This window comes from Sebastes fasciatus, chromosome 5 (genome assembly GCF_043250625.1).
Source record: "Sebastes fasciatus isolate fSebFas1 chromosome 5, fSebFas1.pri, whole genome shotgun sequence".
NCBI lineage: Eukaryota > Metazoa > Chordata > Actinopteri > Perciformes > Sebastidae > Sebastes > Sebastes fasciatus.
In genome coordinates, this window is record NC_133799.1 from 3710638 (window position 1) to 3723621 (window position 12984).

Here is a 12984-nt window from a genome sequence, read left to right on the forward strand (position 1 = left end):
AAGACCACCTTCACAACAGGTCGAAGGGGGGTCAGAAGAGGTTGCATAGGGACACTGAGCGTAACCGCCATGTCCCCCATTTGCATAGAGATAGGCATTCACATAACAGAAGTGTTAGAAAGCCATACTCTGAAATTCTGTCCCAGAATTGGCGTGACCGGTCTGACGATGACCACAGCATCTCTGACCACATTTCAGACTCTGAACAAGGTTCAGAACATGGACATAATCTAGCAGACAGTGATAGCTACTCTGAGTGCCTCTCTGCCTCTGGCTATCTGGAGCGTTACAGCCCTGAGCCACGAGGTAAGCACGAGAGATCCAGAGCTACCTTCCCACGGTATTAGCTACACCTAGCTAACAGTGAGACTGACGCTAGATCCCGGTGCCTTAATTTTCCTTTCCTCTTTTGCAGATATTAGGGAAAACTTGAGTTTGTTAGCAACAGCAAAAAAAAACAAAACTCAACTCAGACACCACTGTCCAACTTTACAAGTACACTTGGACCAACTCCTTAGTAGTATCTTGTTTAGAGATCACTAGTGCACACACTAGCTTAGGACACCACATTATGACTGTACAGAACCAGTCATACACCTGTCCGCATTGTTTTAGGTGACACTCCGCCTCTCACCTTAACAACTTAACACCTCTAACATTCCTGTTCTTCACTAACCTTATAAATAACAGAGAAACATAGTTAGTATTTGTTTATCTGGTTTTATTTGTAACTTAGGGACTGTTCTTGCTTAGCCAGGATAGATAGTCTTAACCAATGCCCAATTGGTTAATGAACTGCCCAGACGTTACAAAATGGAATGAACTGTTGAATGAACTTTTTCAATCATGGATTTAACAACTTTTCAGTTGTCCCCAGGGATTGGACTGTACAACCTCCAGGTTGTTTCCAAGGATCTGTGAACTGTTCAACCTTCTGATTTGCTCTTGAAGGATGTTACACATCTTAAAGACCAAATGGGGGGATGTAGGGACCCAGCATCTGGCTGGTTTCAAGTGACCTCATGACCTCAGTAACCTGATCCTTGACCACAGGACTCATCTCAGTCCTCATTGGCTACAGTAACATTTCACACCTAGGTGTGAAATTCACACAGAACAAAACCAGAGGAATGTTCTTTGTTCCTTCTCTTTCGACTCTTTCTTCTCATCTGCTCATCTCTCCTGACGTGTGAGAGGTGAGCTGCTGCGCTCTCTCTGCTCTTCATCTACTCAACCCAGGCTGACCTGGTTGAGGTGAACGGCTCTCAAGTCCAGAACTTGCAAAACAGTTCTGGTTCTGATCAATGGCCTGTTAGGAAACAGCCATTGCAACCAAGGAACCAAACGGCAGACGACGCGAGTGCTCTGCCCTTTCCACCAGCTAACTTCAAGCTATCAAGCAAAGAAGTTAGCACCAAACTAACAGCAAAGACGACCTCTTTGACTTGGAACCACAACTTCAACACATGGAATCACAAAACCGGTTCTTCCATGGATTGGTAACGTACTGGGCCTTAGCATTAGCAATCGCACAGGGCTGAGCAAGACTGTCCAACTTTGATTTCTAGAAAGTACTTGTATTGATTTGGTTTAATGTTATTCATTGAGTTTGACTGTGTTGATTTATCTGTATTTGATTTTTGGGTAACTGGCTTCGCCACATCTGATGTGTTTAGTTATGCTTCACATAGACAAGGTCTTGCATGCAAACTAACCATCTTTTCTAACCCACTGCAGATCTAACACACATAAAGATCACATACAGAAACTGTGAATTAGTTAAACATAAACATACAGCTTCAGATAATCTTAACCCCACATCACCCCCCTCTCTGTCCTTCTTCTCAGAAGAACAAAGAGGTCATGTGGTGACATGCTGATGGCCATCTATGATTCCGCCATCTTTGATTCCGCCATCTTTGATTCAGCCATCTTTGTAGTTTTACAGTGCCCGCCATCTTGTTTGTAGGCCATACAGACATTTTGAGACAAGAACCCATCTTGTTTCCCCCCCCCTCTCTCTCTCTCTCTCACACACACACACACTTTGTTTGGTTTGTTTAGTTTAGTTATTTAGTTAGATTAATATTGTGTTTTGAACCTTTATTAACTTGTAAATAAATGTTTGTGGAATATACATGCTGGTCTCTTTAATGTTGCACAAGAGTGAATACTGCCAACCTCTGCTATGTCAAGAACTCCAATATCCTTCAACCTTTACTATCTATTTTGGTTATAGTTATTAATTTAATTATTAATCAACGTTCCAAATTGATAGTCTAGCATATATAATGAGACTATATTAACGTTTTGGTCATTGGTCCCTGATTCCAGGGTGGTGCCCCGTTTATTATTGATGTTTATTGATAATCTTTATTAATATTAATAATTATATTATTATTTATTAATTAATTTGCTAATAACCAAAACCTACCAAAGTAGAACCCCTACACATTCATTGCGCTGTCAAACAAATAGAGTGTTTTGTTGCTCATGTTGAAAGGCTCCTCCATGTGCCCTTTGCTCCTTGCCTGCAGCTATAAAGGACAAGCACTCCTCTACTTTCTTTTAATCCACATACAGTCAGCGCCATGGCCAGCGGACATAAACTCATTTTCACTGGATTATTGATTTTTATTTCAGTGCCATGGACTTTGTCTGTTTCAGGTAAGGATCTGTTACATACTGCTGCTGTTGGACAAAAATAGACTAAGAATGCTTTCTTTCAGAATTCAGGTTGAACTTTTACAACTTGATTTCAAGGACAAAACAAAGACGTACCTTTTTACAGTACACATATCAACTTTCAATTCAAGAAAGAAAAAAGTTTACATGCAAAAACAATAATAATAGTCAATTGTTACAACCATTTTTATACATAACAGAGTGTTTAAAAAAACTCGCAGTGACTTAGCACGGTCACATAATCAGCCTTTGCTCTTATCTCTCATTCAGCTTCTTTGTCTTGTATATATTCCAGTGTCATGAGGATGTGTCCGTAATGACTTTGCTCATTGTATTTCTTATTTCAAATGGCAGTGATGTAAGAATTGGTGTTTATACACCTGTTATTGCAAGTCACACTAAATAAAAGCATCACCTGGATGGCAAATATAGATTTAAAATGTAAAAGCGCGTTTAATTAAGCGCCTTGTGATTGTGGATGACACCATCATATTGTATTTTTCTTGCTTATAGACGAAGAGCTCCAGGCCAGCTACTGGAACAACAAAGGGAGGCAGGCTCTTTACACTGCCTTGAATATTCAACCTAATATTCACCAAGCGAAGAACATCATCCTCTTCCTGGGGGACGGTGAGTATGATGAAAAAGCAGCTTTTCCCACCATTAAAGAGGTGTCTTTGATTTGAAGAAGCCATTATAGCTGGAAAGTGTGAGTCTCGTCATTATTGTGGTGTAGTTCACCAAGAGAGAGAGAGAGAGAGAAAATGCAATGCAGACCAAATGTGACCCCAAAAAGCATGGGTTTACGGGTAGAAGGAGATGAATGTTGACATTTGATCACCAGCAGTTATTACTGCTTGGAAAAGCCAAAATAAACTGAGGCTCAACCACAGTCTACACTGCATGTGTAGCCAAGCCATTTCCACATTGTGTCCTTAACTGATCTGAGCACCAAAGAAATGTATACCACTGCAACAAGTTAAAAAAAAGCCCCATGTATAGCTAAAGTTTTAGAAACTGGTCGCTTATTAAATTAGTTTCAACTCCCATTAACACTAATATCTCTAAACTGGTAGGATCAGATTACGCTGAGTGAATGTAAACTGAACAATTGCTCACAAAAATGGAGCAAAGTGAACTTTTCCCCCTATATTTAGGTAAAAAGAAGAAAAATAAACAGTGAATCCTGTGTAAAGAAGCCAAACAACATATTTAAACATTAGCCTTAACCCGGGACTAAACACACAGATAAAACGCTGTTCACCACATTCTGTTAACTACATGATCCAGTAACAGTATCTGGACACTCCACTGCACAAATTAAACATTTATAGATCAATGGATTTATGGTTACAGCTGCCTCCAACTACCCCCAACCCACATACCTGCTGATAGCAACGCAATGAAGATGTTATCAGTGTTTGGGATTGATCAGTAACATTTATTTACCCCGTAATGACATGTTTATGAGAACAACGTTAATGACGTGTATCAATACTATAAGGAAGAATGACATATTTGACCTGAAACTTTGGCTACGGGCAGTAATTTAACTCTGATTTATGTTGAAATACAGTATATTTGAGATTTTCAAAGGCATCTTTAATCTAACGGTCAACTTAATCAACTTAATGGCCTCATGGGAAACAGACCCAGAGGAAAAATAGGTAATTTGTTTCGGCAAATGTAGTTCCTAACCACCACTTTGTGATAAATAACTCAGATGTCTTTCACCACCTTTTAAACTCTCACATCAGCTGAGCCTTATGAGGTTCACGGAGCACAATGGCAGCCCTGTGTCTGCCTGGCCCAGGTTATCTAACACTCAGGTGTGTTTCCACCTGCTTCCAGGTATGGGGGTACCGACAGTGACCGCTGCCCGCATCCTCAAAGGCCAGTTGGCGGGACATTCTGGGGAGGAGACCAGTCTGGTTATGGATACCTTCCCTCACCTGGCGCTGTCTAAGGTCAGCCCACTGTGACCAACACATTCAGACTGCTACATACTGTAGGAATGTTATACTCTCGGAAGATCGGCAGCAGTACTTCAACCATGCTTACTAACAACCACTAGAATTAGGATTTTCTTTGTCATTTATGCAAAACACCACATATTTATTACATTATCATGGAGCGATGTGTGCATTAAAGCAACTCACAAATAATTCTTAGGAAGTAGCTCACATGTTGTATTTAGCAATGATGCTTCATGTTGTTTTATTGTATAACTAAACTTGTGATGTAATGCCAACACTGGCAATCATCATTTTTAAACCCACATTTTTACCTAGGTTGGACAATTTTAATTCCTTTCTTCACAGTTAGCGCGAGTTTTCTTTCTTATTTTCAAAGTGATTACCCACCTCTAAACAAAAGGGTTGCCAAGGAGTACGCCTGACCCAAACCGACATTTGACAATTTGATTGGAAGTCAACAAAACAACTTTGACTACAGAATGATTGGATGTGAAGCAGTGTTGTTCAGAATAAAGACATTGTTTGAGCTGCCTGTACGTTATACCACACTAACAAGCTAATAATAATATATTTATGTGTTCTGCTGAAGTTGAAGAAAGATTTGAGTTTAAATGTGAACAGACTGTATTTAGAGGTTGGAGGTAGTCATTATAATCATGCCATGGTCACACAAGTAGTTATCAATGTGTCTTGGCTCTGATTCTTGGCTTGCAACACAATTCCATCAAATTTCATGAAATGACAATGCCATCTGAAATGCAAGCAGCGTTGTCAGCATGAATAATAATAAGGTAACATTTGTCCACCGTGGATGTGATTTATGATGAGAAGCTTAGGCATGTAAAATAACTTTAATTAGAGTTAGTGGATTGGAACACGGGGTACATGTACATGCCCACCTAGTCCAAGAATATAATCTCAGTGTAAGTAATTGGATGCTGCTAAACGCCCGAGATGATAAATGCTCATGTTAAAGCAGCAGTGGGTAGAATTGGAGCAAATATCATTACAAAAAGTTATTTTTATAAAACGGTCACTATATCCTGACAGAAAGTAATCATGTGCCTCCGGTGTTCCCAATGGCATCTGCAAGATTTCACAGACCGGAGGAAAACAGCCATCAGAGCCGAGCTGGAGTCTGCTGTCTCTGAGCAGCTGTCAATCACTTGTGAACTCCGACCAAACAGTCAAACTAGGCAGCGCTGATCAAATATGAATCAATATTCTGTTACTGTAATGCCTATTTCTTGCCTCAAACATCTTGTAGTGTACTGTTTAGCTGTAAAATAAGAAAGTTTGTGACCCGGCCGGCAGCCATGTTGAGATCAGTTAAGGAAATACCAAGCACCGCCCACCAGACGGAGATCAGCCAATAGGAACGCTCTCTCTCTGAAATGACCTGGAAAGTCTCCTGTCACAGGATGGATTTTTTATAGCCTGAAAACAGAGCCATGAGGAGGAGCAGAAGTCTAGTTATCTACCAGAATACTTGAATCACAATATGCTGAAAGGTTATTATACATTTTAGGCCCAATGATGCCAAAAACATTCTGCCTACTGTAGGTTTCATGCATGTGTGTGAATTTATTTGGCCCCTGCAGACGTACAATGTGGACCAGCAGATGCCAGACAGCGCTGGCACAGCCACGGCTTACTGTTGTGGTGTGAAGGCCAACTACGGCACCATGGGTGTCTCTGCCGCCTGCCCAAGGTACAACTGTAGTACTGTCAAAGGAAACGAAGTCTCATCAGTTCTGCACCGCGCAAAGCAAGCAGGTATAGGTTCAGGTTCACACAGCTTTACTTCATACTGGTTTCATTTAGACATCTGCTCTGATACTGTTTGGATGAGTCCTTGTTAATGTGTCAAGGACATTTACTTTGACTATGACTTTGCGTCTGCCGTGGATAATATCTGTCTTTAATATGGTTTGACGCAAATATCAATCTTGTTTTTGGTGTTACATAACTTTCTTTAATGTCTCATAGGTATACATGTCTATAGTAAAAACATGTTTGATCACAGCTTCTCTGTGTGTTGCAGGAAAGTCTGTGGGAATTGTGACTACAACCAGAGTGCAGCATGCCTCTCCTGGTGCAAACTACGCTCACACTGCCAACCGAAACTGGTACTCTGACTCCGACCTCACCGCTGAGGCGATCGAGAATGGCTGCCATGACATTGCTTACCAGCTAGTTTATAACACAGAGATAAATGTAAGTCTTAAAAATGATGGTATTTCTAGAGCATGACTCAATAGATGTCATATCTGTGGCTATATGTACAATCTCTCTCCTGACAAAACAACAAAAACCAAACAACAAGTCTATAACCTGGATGACAGAGAATTTCCTTTGACAAAATGAACTCAGTCATCATCAGGAAGCCATATTAAAGGTGCTTTTAGGTCCATTTACTTCACAACAAGTCGTTGCCAGGCACTTACCGTCAATATCAGCCGTTTATCTGTTTTTTCCACACTAACTGACGACCCAGAGAGACCATGTGATACCAACGTCGTTATATTATTGGCCCAGAAGCCTTGTTAGAAGTGGGAATCAAATATCTGATATCTTCCACAGAAGATGTATTTCAGGAAAAGCCATACTTTTATTCAGCACCTTTCTAAAGGCTCTGTAGATGTATAATGTTTTTTTAAATATTCATCTTCATAAACATTTTATTAATAAGACCACAATTTGATCATTACCAGACAACATGGGATTCAATGTTTGATGTGATCCTTGCACTACAACGTGCCTAAACTAGCATCCCAAACGGTGGTTGTTGCAGAGTAAACTATAGGGGCAGCACACGGGTGGTAGGCATCAGACACCACTCTGGTTTAGAGAATCTGCTAAAAGCTTAAAATGCATGAAATATATATAAACTGTCGCCCTGTCTCTTGATCCAGGTCATTCTTGGTGGAGGTCGTCAGTACATGTTTCCAAGAGACGTCGCAGACCCAGAGTATCCAGAGAATTCAACGTATAGAGGAGACCGAGATGATGGAAAAAACCTTGTTACGGAGTGGTTGAAGAACAAAACGGTAAATGGTCCCTCTGGCTGCAACTTGTCTTTTTTAAATAAGTTATTAAAAAAAGATTCCTCCCCCCCACCACCACCCTTCCAAAAACGTCTAATAAATTGTTTTTTATTCATTACCTACAGAATGCTAAATATGTTTGGAACAAATCTGAATTCGATGCAGTCGATCCTGCAAAAACAGACTTCCTGATAGGTAAGAACTATTTCGCCATTTTGACAATCTTTGGCATGGCCATTTTCAGTGGGGTCCATTGACCTCTGACCTCAAGATATGTGGATGAAAATGAGTTCTATGGGTACCCACGAGTCTCCCCTTTACAGACATGCCTGCTTTATGATAATCACATGCAGTTTGGGGCAAAAACCATGGAGTTTTTTTCATGCAGTAAAATTGTGTTATTTTCGCCTATTCTAAAAATGATGTATTTGAATATTTCTGCATAATGGGGTCTCTAAACAGTCTTTGAATTACATAAATTGGGTATCACTGTAAAGCTGAGACTCTTGTGGATCCAATAAGCCCAATTGCATTTATATGTGATGATGTTAGTCCCCATAGTAATCATTTCATTGCATTGAGACCATTTTTTAAAATTGGACCTCACTGTATAAAATGACCTGTGGTGACCGCTAAGATAATCACAGCCTCATGAAACTTTACATCAACAAACTACAGACCTAGAGCATTCAGAGGATGGATGGCTTTCCTATCTATGTTGACAATAAGGGGGTTTCTGAGCAGTTTCCAGAACAGAAGTGCTCACCATCCAATCGCAGAAAAATGCAATTCCTGCAGAAATCTTAAAATGTCAAAAGTTTTTGAAACCAAATCACAGCATGGCTTTTTCTGTGGTGTTCCTCAAGGTCTTGATGTCTTAACGTGGTATTTTAGAGGGATTATTGATCATTTTAATCAATTCTCAAATGGTAAAAATTATTAAATTTAGCACCAAATCTGTGTAACAAATGGTATCAACTCATGAGACATAGAGCATGGGGATGGACATCATATACTTCTATCATAATGTTTTAAACCCTTATACACTTGAACAATTCATTTTAATTAATTAATTAATTAATTAATTTGTGTTTATTTCTGATTCATGACTAGAACAAATTAATCTTTAGGTTCCCAGCTTTATTATGATGTACACTACTTCTATGAGACATCTTCTGCTGACCTAAATATTTGGTGCTTAAATGACTGCCTGAGCTGTCCTTGGCGAAATAGGGTGAATCAAACAGGGTTTTGATTAAAAAAATCATAAGATTATCTTCTTCTTTGCAGCCTCAATTGCTTTGCAATTTAGAGCCATAACACAAGTTGTTATTTTGCAGAAAAACTCACATTGTGCACATTTAATCATATCGTGGCACTAACACTGTCAGCTCTATTAAAAGAAAAAATGAGCATGTATTTCTTCAATCTGAGGCTTGTTGTTTCTGCATTTAGGTCTCTTTGAGCCCAAAGACTGCCGCTACGAGTTGGACCGTGATCCGTCCATGGACCCCTCCCTTACGGAGATGATGGAGAAAGCAATTAAGATTCTCAGCAAGAACCCAAAGGGATTTTACCTCTTTGTGGAAGATAAGTGTTAATTGTTTTCTATGCATATTTCCCAGACAGCAAACAACCATTTCATCTTGAAACTGTCAGTGTAACTGTCGCCTTCCCACCATAAATGTACTGTTAAATGTTAAACACTCTTTATTTCAAAACATTTCTCACCTTTCATAGAGGATATATCATTTTAGTTGTGGCTTGTAGTACTTATTTACCAACTTGCAATTCTGAATTACTAATATGAGATATTCTGCTGATGCTTATTAGTCAATTGCTTCCTTTTGGACTTTAAGTGGAAGAATTGACCATGGTCACCATGCCGGGAAGGCCAAAATGGCTCTCAATGAGGCTGTTGAGTTTGATCGGGCGATCGGGCGAGCAGCTGAACTCACCAGTGAGCTGGACACCCTGTCTGTGGTCACTGCTGACCACTCCCACGTCTTCGCCTATGGAGGATATTCCGGCAGAGGAAACTCTGTTTTCGGTAAAATGCACTCTTAGAATTTGATAAGAGCTGAGCTGAGGGAGGTTATATCATCTGATTTTGAACAAACCTGTTTTTGTCCTGTGATTTACAGGGGTGTCTCGCTCACTAGCTAAGGACAACAAGCACTTCACCACTGCTGTGTATGGAAATGGACCAGGATACGAGCCTGGAACTCGCCCAGATATGAATGAATCAATTTCATGTAAGTGTGCATTGATAATCTTCTAAGGAAGACAAAGTAATTTAGTAGCTCCATCTTGTGGTGTAAGAGCATACCTACTGTAGAGGCACGAAGAAGAACTGAATCTAGGTGTAGAGTGACAGGAATGTCCCGATGAAGATGATGATGATCCACCACCTGCTCACTCATATAAAAAAAATGTGTTATAGCTCCAAGTCAATGTTGGCTCTTTTGAAAGCACAGCAACTCTATAATGTAACACCTGTTCTTCCACACAGTATCTGTTGTCTCCTCTATGTGAAATGTGCCAGATATTGTTTGTGCAAAAGCTTTGTAAATATTATATTATTTGCAAAAACATTTGATGTATGAAGGGATCACAGCAGATGCCATAGATATTTTTTCCAGCTACAAATAAAAACAGAAGAACTTAAATACCAACACAATAACTGTTGTTATATTATAAGCACTACATGTAATATAAAATACTGTAAAATACTATAACATTATCATCCTATAATCATTAAGAAGTGTCAAATACTGTCCAAAAACTTGGTGCAATACTGTAAAAACTGTCTACCTTATGTTATGACTGATCGTTTACAACATAATGCAAAGATACAATTCTGCAATGAATACAACAGTAAAACGTATGTTATTCCCTTGTTGTTGATACTGTGTCAAAGATCTGACTCAGTTTAGCTGTATTGGATTTGATCATATAGTCATATTGTTATTTGTCTATGTGCCAGAAAACCCCGATATAGCTACTATAATGCTCCTTTGTCCCGTTCTTCCTCAGCGGATAAGGATTACCAGCAGCAGGCTCCTGTCCCTCTTTCATCAGAGACCCATGGCATAGAGGATGTAGCCATCTTCGCCAAAGGTCCCATGTCACATCTTTTCCACGGGGTCCAGGAGCAGAACTACATTGCCCACGTCATGGCTTACGCTGCCTGCCTGGAGCCCTACGAGAACTGCGAGCTACCCGAACCCCTGCAGCCCAGCCACGCTGGATCCATCCACCCCAGCCTGCTGGTCCTCCTGATGGGCCTCCTCCTCCTCTCCCTCTGCTCTGTCTGAGATGACTTTGGCGCCTGGTCCTGACCTTGGAATAACTGTGCTATCTGACATTTTGATTGAAATATTAATAATCCTTTCATCGTGTTTTCTGTGTGGAATTTAAGAGCTGTATAGTTGCACAACTTTGAGATCACTGCCATTTTTATCTTGTTCAGATAACCTTGTTGTAAAAAATCAATCAATCAGAGCCATGACTTTTAACACTCCATTGAGTTTATTTTTTATAAAAAATGGTGTTGTAATTATTTTTTATATATATATTTTGAATAAAGGAGTAATTTTCTCATATTAGATAAAAAAAATGTAAAAAAACCCTCTTTTCATGTTTCAATATGTCATGCTTTCATTTGTTCTTTGTGGGAGAATCATTGTCCTACAACTTAACAGAGTAATTGTCATTATTGTAGGCCTATCTCTTTCCAGGCCTCTCTTTCTCTATACAGATAGCCAAAATGCTTATTCTAAAAGGTTAGAACTAGTCACATTTTCGTCACCCTCTATTATAATTAGCCTATGCTAATTGTGTTTAAGTGGCTTGTCAGTATCTTGTTACTGAAACATAATTTTATTAAAAAAAAATATGCAATGAACACACAAGACTCAACATTTATTGTGGGATAATTAATATAAAAATAAACATAGCATATAACCCAGAACATAAAGCATGTCTTTGCAGAGTCCAAGTAGCAAACATTTGAGCTTTACTTAACTTAATCAGTTAATGCAAAAGTATGGATCTTTCAAAGTCATCACAAAGCAAGTATGTGATTTAGGCCTATAACAATTAGGCTACATTTAAATATAGATTTCTAAAATGGTGCTTTGAGGTCAAGCTGTGATACTTAATGACGGAATCTTACTTTAACAAAAGACCCCACATCTTTTATTCAAACATTAGGAACATGTGATAAGTACAACAGTGATTGTTCAAATCTGTTCTAAGATTATTGGTGTTCAACAGAGAGACTTGAATTCCTTTTGTAACCAACAAATCCTCCGTAAAGCGGAAAGTATTTTAGCATCTTCTGGTCATGTGGTTTTTAGTGAATTTTCTCTGTTGCCATCAGGACGTCGTTAAGGTTTACCGGTTTGTAAAACTAACCGCTATTCTAGATCGTTTATCCCCTCTGCAATCAGATTATTGAATGCTACTTAGATCTTATATTTCTTATGGACTTTTATCCTTTTAGCATCACAGATCATTTTATTCTTTATTAGACTGATCCTTCTGTTGTTCTTATTCAGTCTGTTTATTTATTAGTTAGTCTCATTTACATCAGTAATCGTTTTGGGTCCTTATTTATATTTTTTTAGCTTACATGGAGGGGGGTTATAATTTAAGAGGAAATTGAATTTTAAAAAGCATTGTGTTCATACAACAAAGAAGAGTATGTGTATTTCAGTCTGTGGGGTGGATTTGTGGAATGGGTTAGGACCTAACCCATACCACAAATCCTGGATGGGTTGAAGCGGAGCACAAATATAAATCAATTTAAAAAGCTATACAAAAAAGATATTTTTGGGAGGAATATGGATGAGGAGGAGTTGTGATAAGGGTTGTGTTAAGGGTTGGTTATATACTTTTTAACCCCGGATGGATTTGTGGGTTGTAAATAAACTTGGGATGCTGTTCATATATTTAATTTGGGATGTAAATAAATCTGGGATAGTTTATATATTATATTATATTATCATTCTATGATATATGAGTTATTAGAGGAGAAGTGAGAAAGGGGTAGGCAAATATAAGTTTTACTTCTACCTACTCCTTTTCGGACACTATTACTCTTGTTTTGTTTGTTATTATTTTGTATCCGTTTTTATTTATTTTATGTTCGAAATAAAGTCATTCATTCATTCATGCATACATATACAGTATGTTGTTGTTGTTGTTGTGTGTCACTATGTTTTATCTATGTTTTTATGTACAAGCTGTTCCAAACCAATTGCCCCTAAAGG

General features: G+C 38.9%; 1 protein-coding gene across 2 annotated transcripts; it reads left to right on the plus strand.

Annotated features, from left to right (window-relative positions):
• Nucleotides 1-2510: 2510 nt before the first annotated feature.
• On the plus strand, nucleotides 2511-11615 carry LOC141767362 (intestinal-type alkaline phosphatase-like). 2 transcript variants are annotated; one of them, XM_074634574.1, is made up of 11 exons: nucleotides 2511-2667; nucleotides 3199-3315; nucleotides 4537-4652; nucleotides 6263-6437; nucleotides 6706-6878; nucleotides 7577-7711; nucleotides 7834-7903; nucleotides 9164-9302; nucleotides 9568-9758; nucleotides 9853-9963; nucleotides 10745-11615. In XM_074634574.1, exons 1-11 carry the CDS (start codon nucleotides 2592-2594, stop codon nucleotides 11023-11025), a joined length of 1584 nt encoding a protein of 527 aa, XP_074490675.1. In that variant the 5' UTR covers nucleotides 2511-2591; the 3' UTR covers nucleotides 11026-11615. The 2 variants fall into 2 exon arrangements, with proteins under 2 accessions (XP_074490675.1, XP_074490676.1); XM_074634575.1 differs by having other exon boundaries at nucleotides 2531-2667; nucleotides 9164-9298; nucleotides 9567-9758.
• The last annotated feature ends 1369 nt before the right edge of the window (nucleotides 11616-12984 follow it).

Bases quoted from the DNA above. Each gene is read 5' to 3' on its own strand.
- LOC141767362 (XM_074634574.1), top strand. From the start codon at position 2,592: ATGGCCAGCGGACATAAACTCATTTTCACTGGATTATTGATTTTTATT. The intron at 3,316-4,536 runs GTGAGTATGATG...ACCTGCTTCCAG, and splicing joins CATCCTCTTCCTGGGGGACG to GTATGGGGGTACCGACAGTG. The intron at 7,712-7,833 runs GTAAATGGTCCC...CATTACCTACAG, and splicing joins AGTGGTTGAAGAACAAAACG to AATGCTAAATATGTTTGGAA.